At 43.4% G+C, this 16,640-nt stretch overlaps 2 protein-coding genes across 2 annotated transcripts; both read left to right on the top strand.

Annotated features, from left to right (window-relative positions):
- The first annotated feature begins 606 nt into the window (after positions 1-606).
- LOC121554024 (zinc finger protein 14-like) lies at positions 607-11,410 on the top strand. Its single transcript, XM_041867463.2, has 5 exons — positions 607-689; positions 3,850-4,021; positions 8,971-10,299; positions 10,445-10,957; positions 11,085-11,410. The coding sequence occupies exons 1-5, from the start codon at positions 678-680 to the stop codon at positions 11,408-11,410; spliced, it is 2,352 nt and encodes a 783-aa protein (XP_041723397.2). The 5' UTR covers positions 607-677.
- A 20-nt stretch (positions 11,411-11,430) lies between these two features.
- On the top strand, positions 11,431-16,534 carry LOC123485469 (zinc finger protein 345-like). The gene is made up of 3 exons (XM_045216417.1): positions 11,431-12,059; positions 12,657-13,697; positions 15,812-16,534. Exons 1-3 carry the CDS (start codon positions 11,504-11,506, stop codon positions 16,342-16,344), a joined length of 2,130 nt encoding a protein of 709 aa, XP_045072352.1. The 5' UTR covers positions 11,431-11,503; the 3' UTR covers positions 16,345-16,534.
- Positions 16,535-16,640: the final 106 nt, after the last annotated feature.

Below are 16,640 nucleotides of genomic sequence, written 5' to 3'. Positions count from 1 at the left end.
CGCATGTGTCGGTTTTGTTACTAAACAACCAACCCATCTATGCCTCTTAAGGGGAAGTAATCAGATTACATTACTGAGTTTGGGTAATCCAAAAATTATACTACTGATTACAATTTTGGACAGGTAACTAGTAACTGATTACATTTAGAAAGGAACCTACCCAAACCTGTTTATATCAAACTGTGCTGTATGTACACCACTGTATGTAGACATAAAGTCCCATACAGCCGTTTGCTGTTTAAACTCCAGAACAGATGGTGGTGCTAACGTGGATTGACTGAGGAATCTAACCCGGAAGCTGGCCCGGAAGAAGAAAGAAACTAACGTTGATAGTTAGCTAGTTGGGTGTGAAAATGTGTCCGATATCATATGATACTGTTTAAAGTAGACTTTGATATTGCCAAACACGGACTATAAAAGTAGAACCAACGATGTTACCAACCACAATTTCATATCGTTTTGCTATCGGGTATAGGAGAGAGTAAGTTAGCTTGCTAGCTAAAGCCTAGCTTGCTAGCTCGCTAATTTTGAAATAGTTCTGCATAGAAAGTAATTAGCTATCTAGCTAATGTGGCCTCGTGGTGAACAGTCAGTGGTATGATGAAGGTGATTTCAGAATAATCCGCTATAATTCAGTGAGCTAACTACATAATTCCTAGGAAGCTATAGAAGATTTCATGATGGATGAGGTCATTTACGATGTCATTTACAAAATAGCCTCCAACACTCTACTCAGCAAATTGGATGTTGTCTATCACAGTGCCATCCGTTTTGTCTCCAAAGCCCCATATAATACCCACCACTGTGACCTGTACGCTCTTGTTGGCTGGTCCTCACTACATATTCGTCGCCAAACCCACTGGCTCCAGGCCATCTATAAATCACTGCTAGGCAAATCCCCGCCTTATCTTAGCTCATTGGTCACCATAGCAACACCCACCCGTAGTCTGCGCTCCAGCGGGTATATCTCACTGGTCATCCCCAAAGCCAACACCTCCTTTGGCCGCAATTCCTTCCAGTTCTCTGCTGCCAATGACTGGAACAAACTGCAAAAATCTCTGAAGCTGGAGACGCTTATCTCCCTCACTAACTTTAGGCATCAGTTGTCAGAGCACCTTACCGATCACTGCACCTGTACACAGCCCATCTGAAATTAGCCCGCCCAACTACCTCATCCCTATATTGTTATTTATTTTGCTCATCTGTACCCCAGTATCTCTATTTGCACATCATCTCTTGCACATCATTCCAGTGTTAATACTAAATTGTAATTATTTTGCACTATAGCCTATTTTATTGCCTTACCTCCATAACTTGCTAAATTTGCACACTGTATATTAATTGTATTTCTGTTGTATTTTTTTTTGATTTTTGTTTTGTTTTACCCCATATGTAACTCTGTGTTGTTGTTTTTATCGCACTGCTATGCTTTATCTTGGCCAGGTCGCAGTTGTAAATGAGAACTTGTTCTCAACTGGTTTACCTGGTTAAATAAAGGTGAAATAAATAAAAAATAAAATAAAAAAAATAAAAAAGGTGAGAAAGACTCATAGAGATAGATGGAGTACTCTAGTGCCATTGAGGACGTCCACCATTTTGAAGTAATCAACTGGGTGGGACTTTCTATGGGTAAAGGAAGGATCTCATAATTCCATGCAGGTCATCAGGAGGGATCAGCCAATTAATTATACTTGTGAGCAAACGTTCCAAAACTGCAGGAGACAGTAAATTGCCAACCTTGGCTCTATATCTGTTCAAACACACTCCAGGTGGCAGTATGCACCCTTTCAATTTGTTTACCAACTCATAGAAGTAGTAGAAGAGGAAAATGGACTACTTCAAAATGGAGATAGCCTCAATGGCGCTACCCGTGCTCTCAGAAACGTCATAATAGGACGGATACAATGACGCGTCTTCTAACTATCTCTATGGAATGACTGTAGCTAATGCTAAACCATTCTGGATGGCTATGCCTAAAGCCTGTCGCATGCTTCTTCTAAACAACGCTATTTTTTTTGAAACGTTGGAAAGGGTCTCAACAGTTTGTGCATGTATTATGATGAACATTTGTGACGTTTTTTTCGTTTGTTCGAGCACACATTTTTTTTTAGTGTGTCAAAATCGAAATTCGGTAGCCGAAGTCTACGCTCCTTCGTCGGTAATTGGTCAACTGTACTACCAAAGATTTTGTATAGCTAACCCTATATAGACCAGAGCCTGTCGTTTCCAATGGGAGAAAATTAATCATAGTTGGCAGAACAAGCAAGGAAGTGGGCAGAACCATACACGAGCTAGTGAGATCTTATTGGCGCGTTGTAGCATTTATCTGCATATTTGCGTTAGGGAACGCCTATTCTGTGAAATGCGCGCGTGCTCAGTACGCCCTTGCACTCCTAAACAACGCTATTTTTTTTTTTACTTTGGAAAGGGTAAAGTCTACAAAACGCAGTCCACTCTGTTTGTTACAGATTCTAGTTTTGGAAACAGAATACTGTATGGTGATCAAATATTTCATCCATGAGAAAATTAGCAGAATGTCGGCCAAAATCCATTTTGCTCAGTCTTCTCCCGCTGTCAGCCACTGGGCTTCCTCATCACCATATTTGGTAGTGATTCGAAATGCCAACCGGATGCTTCACATTTACAGTGGTGGAAAAAGTACCCAATTGTCATACTTAAGTAAAAGTAAAGATACCTTAATAGAAATGGACTCAAGTGAAAGTCACCAGGCAAAATACTCCTTGAGTAAAAGTCTAAAAGTATTTGGTTTTAAATATACTTAAGTATCAAAAGTAAGTGTATATATATATATATATATATATTTTTACGGATAGCCAGGGGCACACTCCAACACTCAGACATAATTTACAAACAAAGCATTTGTTTTTAGTGAGTCCGCCAGATCAGAGGCAGTAGACATGACCAGGGATGAATTGGAAAGTGCATGAATTGGACAATTTTCCTGTCCTGCTAATCATTCGAAATGTAACAAGTACTTTTGGGTGTCAGGGATAATGTATGTAGTAAAAAGTACATTATTTTCTTTAGCAATGTAGTGGCGTAAAAGTAAAAGTTGTCAAAGATACAAATAGTAAAGTACAGATACCAAAAAAGACTACTTAAGTAGTACTTTAATGTATTTTTACTAAAGTATTTTATACCACTGCACATTTGATACATCCTGGCTCATTGTTCTATCTCCTAGTAGGAGTGGGAACGGGATTCTTCAATGAAGTGTTTGTTGTCATTCAACGAGAGACGAGTAGTTTTCGTGCACATTTTTTCACTTGAGAAATACTGCACCAAACATCTTAGTTTGATGTAAAATTGTGCAACTTAGACCTCCTCGGTAAAAACATCTAAATTAATTACAGATTTCTTGATTTATCTTAGATTAATTCGGACTATTTTGTGGAAGTGTTTTTGGCTATGTTGTTGCTACAGTGGCTCAAGAGGGACAAACAACATTGCCTTTCTCTCGTTTTTCAAGCAAAGGTCTTTATGGAGTATGTGAACACAGACATTCACTTCGCCTAGCCATGTTCTGCTAGGAGCAAACCAAACCTATGTATGCGGACGCCTTTAAGCGTAAATCATAGTCCAAAGACGCTGAGACGCGACATCCCATTGTGACACAGCTACGCGGCTCTGACGCACGCGGGGGACACAGCCCGAACGCACACCTTCCCACAATTTCAACACATTGGGATGCAATTCGAAAAGTATTAAAGCAAACAGTCCAACATTCTAGAACACTGCAGTGTGTACGCGTACACGTTTTGGACTCTGATAAGCGCAAGTGGTAGCTGATGAAGGTAGCTATTTATAACAGGTCATTCTTTATTTTAGGATTCTGTTGACCCATCCAACCCGCCTCTCTCCTGCTCCACTGAACTCAACCCCCCAGAGTCACTGGTTCCTGACTCTAACCATAGTGGCATTGACAACTGCAGTGAAATACCCAGATTTAACATTGTAGTCAAAGAGGAGGAAGATGAAGACTGGGATGTGGATCATACCGGTAAGTAACTAAACATGCTTCATTAATTAAGTCTCAGAGATTATACAGTTACATTCCCCAGGATTATTTTCAGCAGTGGTGGCAAAGGTAGCAGGGGGGGGGCTCTTTCCTGGGGTGATTGTTTTGTAGAACGACTGTGAGAAGGTCATTTCTGGTGACTCTTTAAAAGGGCATTCTACTCCAAAATGCATAAAAATGTAATAAGGTTGACACCATCTGAAATAGAACTGATGCGCGCCACTGCACTGTAGGGAGATAAAGAGGAACAAGCAGTGGCTGTGCCCTTGTGGCTCGCATTCCTGCCACTGCTCAAATATACCTTGTAACTTCTCACTCTGATCTTTAAGGGTGTAGTGTCGAGATAACGATGCTGAGATGCTGTGATGACAAGAAATCCGCTGACACTGTCCTTGATTATAATGGTTTATTACATCAAAGATTTTAGCGTCAATTTACAGATTTCTGCAGAAAATCCGGTGAACAACCAACCCAATCTCTAATATGTTGTTCCTCTCCGTCCTTTGTTTCAACCATGGTATTTATAATCTGTAACATGATATGGGTGGTTTTCCCCTAAACCAATCCCAGGACTCCACATAACAGACTCCCTCTGTTTTAGGGGGCCCCTATAGAAATGCTTTCCAGATGCTTCCGCAAGCTGAGTCAACTTCCTCTAACACACCATTTGCAAACGTCAGCAAAGTCATAAACTGTTTAGACACTACAAGGGAAAGTGAGAAATTTTGGCAATCTACTTACCCAGAGTCAGGTGAACTCATGGAGACCATTTTTATGTTTCTGCGTGCAGTTTGAAGGAAGTTTCATTGCGCTAATGCTAGTTAGTAATCGCGCTAACCCCAGTTAGCAACTTCCTTCAAACTGCATGCAGAGACATAAACATGGTATCAATGAGTTCACCTGACTCTGGGTAATAAGAAAACGGCTTAATTGGTAGAAATATTTGAATAAAAAATACATAAATATAAGTATCATTTTTTTTATAAATTTTTTTTTATTTAACCATGTAAGCCAGTTTATTTAACCTTTATTTAACCAGGTAAGCCAGTTGAGAACAAGTTCTCATTTACAACTGCGACCTGGCCAAGATAAAGCAAAGCAGTGCGATAAAAACAACAACACAGAGTTACATATGGGGTAAAACAAAACATAAAGTCAAAAAATAAAACAGAAAATCTATATACAGTGTGTGTGAATGTAGTAAGTTATGGAGGTAAGGCAATAAATAGGCTATAGTGCAGAATAATTACAATAGTATTAACACTGGAATGATAGATGGGCAAGAGATTGCAAATATAGATACTGGGGTGCAAAAGAGCAAAATAAATAACAATATAGGGATGAGGTAGTTGGGTGGGCTAATTTCAGATGGGCTGTGTACAGGTGCAGTGATCGGTAAGGTGCTCTGACAACTGATGCTTAAAGTTAGTGAGGGAGATAAGTGTCTCCAGCTTCAGAGATTTTTGCAATTCGTTCCAGTCATTGGCAGCAGAGAACTGGAAGGAATGGCGGCCAAAGGAGGTGTTGGCTTTGGGGATGACCAGTGAGATATACCTGCTGGAGCGCAGACTACGGGTGGGTGCTGCTATGGTGACCAATGAGCTAAGATAAGGCGGGGATTTGCCTAGCAGTAATTTATAGATGGCCTGGAGACAGTGGGTTTGACGACGAACATGTAGTGAGGACCAGCCAACAAGAGCGTACAGGTCACAGTGGTGGGTAGTGTATGGGGCTTTGGAGACAAAACGGATGGCACTGTGATAGACTACATCCAATTTGCTGAGTAGAGTGTTGGAGGCTATTTTGTAAATGACATCGCCGAAGTCAAGGATCGGTAGGATAGTCAGTTTTACGAGGGCATGTTTGGCAGCATGAGTGAAGGAGGCTTTGTTGCGAAATAGGAAGCTGATTCTAGATTTAACTTTGGATTGGAGATTCTTAATGTGAGTCTGGAAGGAGAGTTTACAGTCTAACCAGACACCTAGGTATTTGTAGTTGTCCACATACTCTAGGTCAGACCCGTCGAGAGTAGTGATTCTAGTCGGGTGGGCGGGTGCCAGCAGCTTTCGATTGAAGAGCATGCATTTAGTTTTACTAGTGTTTAAGAGCAGTTGGAGGCTACTGAAGGAGTGTTGTATGGCATTGAAGCTTGTTTGGAGGTTTGTTAACACGGTGTCCAATGAAGGGCCAGATGTATACAAAATGGTGTTGTCTGCGTAGAGGTGGATCTGAGAGTCACCAGCAGCAAGAGCGACATCATTGATATACACAGAGAAAAGAGTCGGCCCAATAATTGAACCCTGTGGCACCCCCATAGAGACTGCCATAGGTCCAGACAACAGGCCCTCCGATTTGACACATTGAACTCTATCTGAGAAGTAGTTGGTGAACCAGGCGAGGCAGTCATTTGAGAAACCAAGGCTATTTAGTCTGCCAATAAGAATGCAGTGGTTGACAGAGTCGAAAGCCTTGGCCAGGTCGATGAAGACGGCTGCACAGTACTGTCTATTATCGATCGCGGTTATAATATCGTTTAGGACCTTGAGCGTGGCTGAAGTGCACCCATGACCAGCTCGGAAACCGGATTGCATAGTGGAGAAGGTACGGTGTGATTCAAAATGGTCGGTGATCTGTTTGTTAACTTGGCTTTCAAATACTTTCGAAAGGCAGGGCAGGATGGAGATAGGTCTGTAACAGTTTGGATCTAGAGTGTCACCCCCTTTGAAGAGGGGGATGACCGCGGCAGCTTTCCAATCTCTGGGGATATCAGACGTTACGAAAGAGAGGTTGAACAGGCTAGTAATAGGGGTTGCGACAATTTCGGCGGCTAGTTTTAGAAAGAAAGGGTCCAGATTGTCTAGCCCAGCTGATTTGTAGGGGTCCAGATTTTGCAGCTCTTTCAGAACATCAGCTGTCTGAATTTGTGTGAAGGAGAAGCTGGGGGGGGGCATGGGCAAGTTGCAGCAGAGGGTGCAGAGTTGGTGGCCGGGGTAGTGGTAGCCAGGTGGAAAGCATGGCCAGCCGTAGCAAAATGCTTGTTGAAATTCTCGAATATTGTAGATTTATCGGTGGTGATAGTGTTTCCTAGCCTCAGTGCAGTGGGCAGCTGGGAGGAAGTGCTCTTATTCTCCATGGACTTTACAGTGTCCCAAAACTTTTTGCAGTTAGTGCTACAGGATGCAAATTTCTGTTTGAAAAAGTTAACCTTTGCTTTCCTGACTGCTTGTGTATATTGGTTCCTAACTTCCCTGAAAAGTTGCATATCGCGGGGGCTATTTGATGCTAATGCAGTACGCCACAGGATGTTTTTGTGCTGGTCAAGGGCAGTCAAGTCTGAGGAGAACCAGGGGCTATATCTGTTCTTAGTTCTTTATTTTTTGAATGGGGCATGTTTATTTAAGATTGAGAGGAAATTACTTTTAAAGAACAACCAGGCATCCTCTACTGACGGAATGAGATCTATATCCATCCAGGATACCTGGGCCAGGTCAATTAGGAAGGCTTGCTCGCTAAAGTGTTTTAGGGAGCGTTTGACAGTGATGAGGGGTGGTCGTTTGACCGCGGACCCGTTACGGACGCAGGCAATAAGGCAGTGATCGCTGAGATCCTGGTTGAAGACAGCGGAGGTGTATTTAGAGGGTAAGTTAGTCAGGATGATATCTATGAGGGTACCCATGTTTACGGATTTAGGGTTGTACCTGGTAGGTTCGTTGATAATTTGTGTGAGATTGAGGGCATCTAGTTTGGATTGTAGGATGGCTGGGGTGTTAAGCATATCCCAATTTAGGTCACCAAGCAGTACGAACTCTGAGGATAAATGGGGGGCAATCAATTCACATATGGTGTCCAGGGCACAGCTGGGGGCTGAGGGGGGTCTGTAGCAAGCGGCAACAGTGAGAGACTTATTTCTGGAAAGATGGATTTTTAGAAGTAGAAGCTCAAACTGTTTGGGCACAGACCTGGATAGTATGATATAGCTCTGCAGGCTATCTCTACAGTAGATTGCAACTCCACCCCCTTTGGCAGTTCTATCTAGACGGAAAATGTTATAGTTGGGGATGGAAATTTCAGAATTTTTGGTGGCCTTCCTAAGCCAGGATTCAGACACTGCTAGAACATTAGGGTTGGCAGAGTGTGCTAATGCAGTGAATAACTCAAACTTAGGAAGGAGACTTCTGATATTAACATGCAAGAAACCAAGGCTTTTACGGTTACAGAAGTCAACAAATGATAGCACCTGGGGAGTAGGAGTGATACTGAGGGCTGCAGGGCCTGGGTTAGCCTCTACATCACCAGATGAACAGAGGAGGACTAGAATAAGGATATGGCTAAAGGCTTTAAGAACTGGTCTTCTAGTGCGTTGGGTACATAGAATAAAGGGGGCAGATTTCCGGGCGTTGTAGAAAAGATTCAGGGCATTATGTACAGACAAGGATATGGAAGGATATGAGTAAAGTGGAGGTAAACCTAAGCGTTGGGTAACAATGAAAGAGATAGCATCACTGGAGGCACCCGATTGAGTCGGTCTCTGCGTGTATGGGGGGTGGGACAAAGGAGCTATCTAAGACAGGTTTAGCTGGGCTGGGGGATATACAGTGAAATAGTACAATTAGAAATAACCGAAACAGCAATAAGCAAACCATATTGACATGGGAGAGAGGCATAAAGCAATCACAGGTGTAATTTGAGAGAGCTAAGACAACAGCTGGTAATGGCGACATATATTTTGGATTGGCGGAAACGATTTAGCAGCATACAAATATTTCTGCCCGAGACACGCTTTTAAATGAATATAGTGAAAACACTGCCATATATAGCAGTTAAATTCAATAAAAGGTGAATCATTTGCAGAATAAAAACACAGGACAATTACAAATAATAGAGTAGAATAATTTATTTGTCGTTTAACCTTTCTTGTCCTGTTGAAACAGGAGAGAGTCCTAACTCCAGCTCTAGTGATGAGGCATCAGCAGAACCTGAACAACACCAGGAGAATCCTACAGCTAAGAAGCCTTGGCGATGCCCAGAATGTGGAATAGAGATCGCTCACCCATCTAATATCAACAGACACCTGAGAACACACACAAATCCTGCTAAGGAGTCTTCCGTCTGTCCAGAATGTGGAAAAGACTTTGTTCACCCCTCCAAACTGAAGAGACACCTCCGAACACATACAGGAGAGAAGCCTTACCAGTGCTCTGTGTGCGGGAAGCGATTCACACTGAAGCCCCACCTGGAAAGACATCAGATGACCCACCCTGGAGAGAAGCAGCCAGACGCGACAAAGAAGCATCCGTGCTCCGATTGTGGAAAGGAGTGTTTCTCTGCATACGAACTGAAGATGCACATGAGAAAGCACACAGGGGAGAGACCTCACCAGTGCTCCTACTGCGAGATGAGCTTTGGCTGTAAGGGAACTCTATCGAGACACGTACGACGCCATACGGGAGCACCCACACCAAAACCTTACCAATGCTCACAGTGTGGGAAGAGATACGAGTCACCATCGAGGCTCAGGCAGCATCAGACTATGCACACTGGAGAGAAACCTTACGAGTGCTCTGATTGCGGGAGGGGTTTCACTTGGACCGAAGGTCTTCGCAAACACAAATGCAGCCATGCCAGTAACCATAGCAACCAGCGTACACTGGAAAGTCCAGATTCGGCGTCATCAGGCAGTCAAACTATCAGGCTGAATATCAAGATCGAAGACGAGGAACAGGAGCTGCCAATTAATGTCAAAGAGGAGGAGGAGGAGGAAATTGGTGTTTTCGTCAATGCTGATAGAGAGAAACCTTATCAGTGCACCACCTGTCAGAAGAGCTTCGTTCACCCTAGCTCTCTAGCAAGACACAAACAATCCCACACTAGTGCAACAAAGTTCCGCTGCTCAGAATGTGGGAAGGAATTCAGCCAATCGTGGACTTTCAAGATACACATGCAACAGCACACCGGAGAGAAACCGCACCACTCTCAGTGTGATAAGAGTTTCTCAGCTTCGGCACGCCTCAGAAGACACCAGATAGTTCACACTAGGGTGAAACCTTACCCCTGCTCTCTCTGTAGGAAGAGATTCTCCTCGTCAGCAAACCGATCCAATCAAAGACATCATGTCCATGCCAGAAATGTAGCTGCTTCTTACCTGAACCTAACTCATGGACAGGGATCACAACAGCAGGTGTCTGTAGCTGTAGAGGAATCTGGTCTCAGTCTGGTACCGGATGTAAAAGTAAAAGAAGAGGAGGAAGATCCTGCTTTTGGTGAGTTCAAAGGTTGCTTTGTACTATTTTTATTTTTACAATCCATTTATTTCCTTTGGGTTATTCAAAGTAGGAAAAACATAGTTAATTAATTAGTCTGGGTTTTGAGTTATTTGAGTTCATTCATACTATCGCTTTCCCACAGCAGAGAGACCTGATCACTGCTCGGACAGTGAAGGCAGTCCGTCTACATCAGGACTACCTGAACAACACCAGGAGAATCACACAGCTAAGAAGATTCACTGCTGTTCAGTGTGTGGAAAAAACTGTCACAAGTTATCAAAACTACATATACATATGAGAACACACACAGGAGAAAAATCGCACTCCTGCTCTGTCTGTGGGAAGCATTTCGGTGAGAAAGGTAACCTGAAAAGACACCAGACAGTGCACACAGGAGAGAAGCTGTACAGTTGCTCTGTATGTGGCAATAGTTTTGCTTTCCAAATAAACATGAGAGATCACGAGCGATTACACATGGGAGAGAAACCTTACTCCTGCTCCGTGTGTGGGAAGAGTTTCTCTTCATCGTCAATTCTCACCAAACACCAGAGAACACACACAGGAGAGAATCAAGTGTCTGTAGCTGTAGAGGAGTGTGGTCTTACACCAGTATTGGTTATCAAAGTGAAAGAAGAGGAAGAGGATCCTGCTTTTGGTAAGTTAAAGGGACTTGAAAAAATGTTTTATCAATCTTTGTATTACTTACAGTTATTCAAAGGTAAAAAATATATAGTTACAATTCCACATTTTCACATAGTTTATCGTCCCATCTTTTCCCACAGCAGAGAGACCTGACCACTGCTCTGACAGTGAAATACCTGACCACTGCTCTGACAGTGAAGAGAGTCTCTCTACATCAGGAGAACCTGAACAAAACCAGGAGAATCACACAGCTAAGAGCGCTCACTGCTGTTCAGTGTGCGGACAAGACTGCAAAAAGTTATCAAAACTGCAAATACATATGAGGATACACACAGGAGAGAAGCCTTACCCCTGCTCTGTGTGTGGAAAAAGATTGGCAAAGGTTATCAGACCTTCACAAACACATGAGAACACACACAGGAGAAAAACCATACTCCTGCTCTGTGTGTGGGAAGCAATTCAGTGAGAGCGTAACCTTAACAAACACCAGAAAATACACACAGGAGAGAAATCTTACCCCTGCCCTGACTGTGGGAAGAGGTTTGCTCACACAGGAGCCATGAAAATACACCTGCTGAAGCACACAGTACTCCAGAAACGCAAGCAGATGCACACAGAAGAGAAACCTCACTCTTGCTCTATATGTGGAATGACTTTTTCTACATCGTGGAATCTCACTAAACACCAGAAAAGACACTCAGGAGAGAGGGGTCACGTCTGTGACATCTGTGGGAAAGGGTTCTCTGAATCCACACACCTGAGGGCCCATCAGAGGACGCACACTGGAGAGAAACCCTACCAGTGCTCTGACTGTGGGAGGGGCTTCTCCCAATCAGGAAGTTTGAGAAGACACCAGCAGATCCACTCTAGAGATGCTGGCCTGGTCCCTGATGCTGGCCTGGTCCCTGCTGATGGTGATGCTCTTGATCCACCTACTGACTGTACCTCCAACGTCCATGTGTCAATGCATGGTCGGGGGATGTTACGTGAGCACCTCCGTCAGATACCTGGGATTAGTGCTGCCTTAGTGGAACTGCAGGTAAAAGAAGAAGAAGTTGGTGGTGGTCTGATCAATTCTGATGGAGAAGAAGTTGGATTGGATCCTACTCAACATGGTAAGTGGAGGTCCCATTCTCTCCTTTTCTCCACTAAGGGTGCACTCCTCGTTCACTCCCCCTCATGGATTCAAATGGAATGGAGTGATGTAAGAAACTCCCTCTTACACTCACCCAGTATTTTGTATTCATTTTAAATCCATGAGGGGGGAGTGAGCAGTTTTACAGTTTGGGTAAAATTGTGTGGAATCAGACTGCAGTCAAACAACACCACCATAGAAATAGAATTCATAGAAAGGGCTTGGAACCTCTAACCCTGGCAATTTGACAGATAAACTCATGGGTACTCTCGCAATGGCTGCCTGGTATTGTGATGCAATCGTTTCCATTTTGGAATGTTCTATCAACTGATGCTGGATTGCACTGCTAACATTCGCTCTCAGCCATTTTCGCTCGCATTGCTGGTCCCGGATATTAGAATTTGTCTGCATTTATGCAAAAAATGTATGGGATATTAGAATCCTCTTGTCCTAACCTGGGTATCTTCAGTCCACCCATTTTGCCATCATTGACTTGAATGAAGAGGCCCGTTCTATGGATTCTATTTCTATGAACGATCCAACAGTAACTAGTTTGCTGCTTTGCTTATTCCCATAGGAAAGAGTTCAGACCAGGAGGAGAGTCCCTCTACATCAAGAGAACCTGAACAACACCAGGAGAGTCACACAGCTAAGAGCTCTCACTGCTGTTCAGTGTGCAGAAGAGATTGCCTAAAGTTATCAAAACTGCTAATACATATGAGAATACACACAGGAGAAAAGCCTTACCCTTGCTCTGTGTGTGGAAAGCAGTTCCGTGAAAAAAGACATCTTCAAGACCACCAGAAAGTGCACACTGGAGAGAAACCTTTCGTCTGCTCCAAATGTGACAAGAGGTTTGGTTTCGCTTCAGCCTTGAAAAGGCACCAGTGGTTACACACAGAAGAGAAACCTTACTCCTGCTCTGTGTGTGGGAAGGGTTTTACCTTACAATCACGCATGAAGGAACACTCCCTGACACACTCAGGAGAGAAACCCCACTCCTGCTCTGTCTGTGGGAAGAGTTTCAGCCGTCCAGATCAGTTAAAGGACCACTCTATGCAACACGCAGGGAAACCCCACTACTGTTCTGTGTGTGGGAAAAGCTTTGCCTTGTCTAAACAACTCCTGAAGCATGAGAAGACTCACACAGGAGAGAGACCTTACAGTTGCTCTGTGTGTGGGATGAGTTTCAGCGAGAAGGCATATCTTGAAGACCACCAGTCAGTGCACACTGGAGAGAAACGACACCCCTGCCCTGATTGTGACAAGAGGTTTGGATGTGCTTTGTCCCTACGTAAACACAGACTGTTACACATAGAAGGGAAATCCCACTCCTGCTCTGTGTGTGGGAAGAGTTTTGCAAGATCAGCAGACCTTAAAGTCCACCACAAAGATCATACAGGAGAGAAACCTTACAGCTGCGCTAAATGCGGACAGAGCTTCACCAGTTCTCAAAAACTTCAGAGACACCAGAAAACTCATGTTGGTTTACCACCTGTAGAGTTTCAAAACCCTGTTACAATTGAAGGAGGGAGGGAGGGAGAAGATGAGGAGGAGGAAGTTGGTGGTCTGATTCATTCAGATGGAGAAGAAGTTGGTTGGGATCTTCATCGTCTCAGTAAGTGGAAGCAGAACAGCCATGAATTACATTAATACAATATTGACATTGAATGAACATCGCTCTTTTATTTAAAGATCCAATGCAGCCATTTTTAACTCAATATGAAATCATTTCTGGGTAACAATTAAGTACCTTACAGTAATTGTTTTCAATTAAAATGGTCAAAAATAGTTTATTAGATAAGAGCAACTTCTCAAGCAAGACTTTTGCTAGGACTGTTTGGGAGTTGCCTGAGTGGGGAGGGGAAAACTGAAAACTAGCTGTTATTAGCAGAGAGGTTTGGAATTCTCTTTCTTATTGGTCTGTAAACTACTTTACCTCCTGGTGATGTCACCAGGCAGGCCAAAACGCCATCCCACCAAAACAGGCTGAAATTTCAAAAATCAAACAGCTCTTACACTAAAAGGGTATTATCATACTTTTCACAATTTCACAGTATTATTCCAACCTCATAGTGTGGAAATACAGTGGGGAGAACAAGTATTTGATACACTGCCGATTTTGCAGGTTTTCCTACTTACAAAGCATGTAGAGGTCTGTAATTTTTATCCAACTGTAAGAGACGGAATCTAAAACAAAAATCCAGAAAATCACATTGTATGATTTTTAAGTAATTAATTTGCATTTTATTGCATGACATAAGTATTTGATAAATCAGAAAAGCAGAACTTAATATTTGGTACAGAAACCATTGTTTGCAATTACAGAGATCATACGTTTCCTGTAGGTCTTGACCAGGTTTGCACACACTGCAGCAGGGATTTTGGCCCACTCCTCCATACAGACCTTCTCCAGATCCTTCAGGTTTCAGGGCTGTTGCTGGGCAATACGGACTTTCAGCTCCCTCCAAATAATTTCTATTGGGTTCAGGTCTGGAGACTGGCTAGGCCACTCCAGGACCTTGAGATGCTTCTTATGGAGCCACTCCTTAGTTGCCCTGGCTGTGTGTTTCGGGTCGTTGTCATACTGGAAGACCCAGCCACGACCCATCTTCAATGCTCTTACTGAGGGAAGGAGGTTGTTGGCCAAGATCTCGCGATACATGGCCCCATCCATCCTCCTCTCAATACGGTGCAGTCGTCCTGTCCCCTTTGCAGAAAAGCATCCCCAAAGAATGATGTTTCCACCTCCATGCTTCACGGTTGGGATGGTGTTCTTGGGGTTGTACTCATCCTTCTTCTTCCTCCAAACACGGCGAGTGGAGTTTAAACCAAAAAGCTATATTTTTGTCTCATCAGACCACACCATCATCCAGATGGTCATTGGCAAACTTCAGACGGGCCTGGACATGCGCTGGCTTGAGCAGGGGGACCTTGCGTGTGCTGCAGGATTTTAATCCATGACGGCGTAGTGTGTTACTAATGGTTTTCTTTGAGACTGTGGTCCCAGCTCTCTTCAGGTCATTGACCAGGTCCTGCCGTGTAGTTCTGGGCTGATCCCTCACCTTCCTCATGATCATTGATGCCCCACGAGGTGAGATCTTGGATGGAGCCCCCAGACCGAGGGTGATTGACCGTCATCTTGAACTTCTTCCATTTTCTAATAATTGCGCCAACAGTTGTTGCCTTCTCACCAAGCTGCTTGCCTATTGTCCTGTAGCCCATCCCAGCCTTGTGCAGGTCTACAATTTTATCCCTGATGTCCTTACACAGCTCTCTGGTCTTGGCCATTGTGGAGAGGTTGGAGTCTGTTTGATTGAGTGTGTGGACAGGTGTCTTTTATACAGGTAACGAGTTCAAACAGGTGCAGTTAATACAGGTAATGAGTGGAGAACAGGAGGGCTTCTTAAAGAAAAACTAACAGGTCTGTGAGAGCCGGAATTCTTACTGGTTGGTAGGTGATCAAATACTTATGTCATGCAATAAAATGCAAATTAATTACTTAAAAATCATACTATGTGATTTTCTGGATTTTTGTTTTAGATTCCGTCTCTCACAGTTGAAGTGTACCTATGATAAAAATGACAGACCTCTACATGCTTTGTAAGTAGGAAAACCTGCAAAACCGGCAGTGTATCAAATACTTGTTCTCCCCACTGTATGTATAAAAGACAGGAAAATCACGTTTTTGACTGCACTGGACCTTTAACCTATGTTTTCTCATTCACACAGACAGGAGTTCTGACAAGGACGGGAATGCCTCTACATCAAGAGTACCTAACGAAACCAAGGGGGATCTCAAAGCTCAGAGATACAGTTGCTCTGTGTGTGGGAAAGACTGGAAGCGGTTATTTGATCTGAAAAGACACATGACAACACACACAGGAGAGAAACCGTACAGCTGTTCTGTGTGTGGGAAGAGTTTTAGACGAGCAGACCTCTTGAAACAACACTTCTGGACACACAAAGGAGACGCAGGGGAGAAACCTTACCCCTGTCATGTCTGTGGGAAGGGTTTCACAAGATCATCAGACCTTAAAATACACAATAGAGTTCATACAGGACAGAAATCTTCCAGCTGTGCCGAAAGTGGCCAGAGCTTCACCACTTCTCAGAGTCTTGGGAGACACAAGAAGAGACGCCACAGCTCACTTCCTGAGGAGGACCTAGCTGCAGAGGTAAAGAGTGAGGAGGACTTCACTAGTATCAGTGATGAAGAGGAGGAGGAGGAAACCTCTGCTGTGGGAGGGGGAAACAAGGACTAGCCTTACATATCAAGATGTAAAAGTTACTGTACAGCAGGGTTTGGATCCATTCAGGAAGTTCAATTGAGGACAGCTTAATGAATGAACAACAGAGACAGAATGCAAATATGAAAGTTTATTAAAATAGTTAAGAGTTCAGGTGGGCCCTGTATGTATGTATGTATGTATATACACTGCTATAAAAAATAAAGGGAACACTTAAACAACACAATGTAGCTCCAAGTCAATCACACTTCTGTGAAATCAAACTGTCCATTGTCAACACTGATTGACAATACATTTCACATGCTGTTGTG

This window comes from Coregonus clupeaformis, unplaced genomic scaffold (genome assembly GCF_020615455.1).
Source record: "Coregonus clupeaformis isolate EN_2021a unplaced genomic scaffold, ASM2061545v1 scaf0704, whole genome shotgun sequence".
In the NCBI taxonomy this organism is placed as follows: Eukaryota; Metazoa; Chordata; class Actinopteri; order Salmoniformes; family Salmonidae; genus Coregonus; species Coregonus clupeaformis.
Note: the sequence above shows the minus strand (reverse complement) of the source record. Positions and strands in the feature narration are given on the sequence as shown.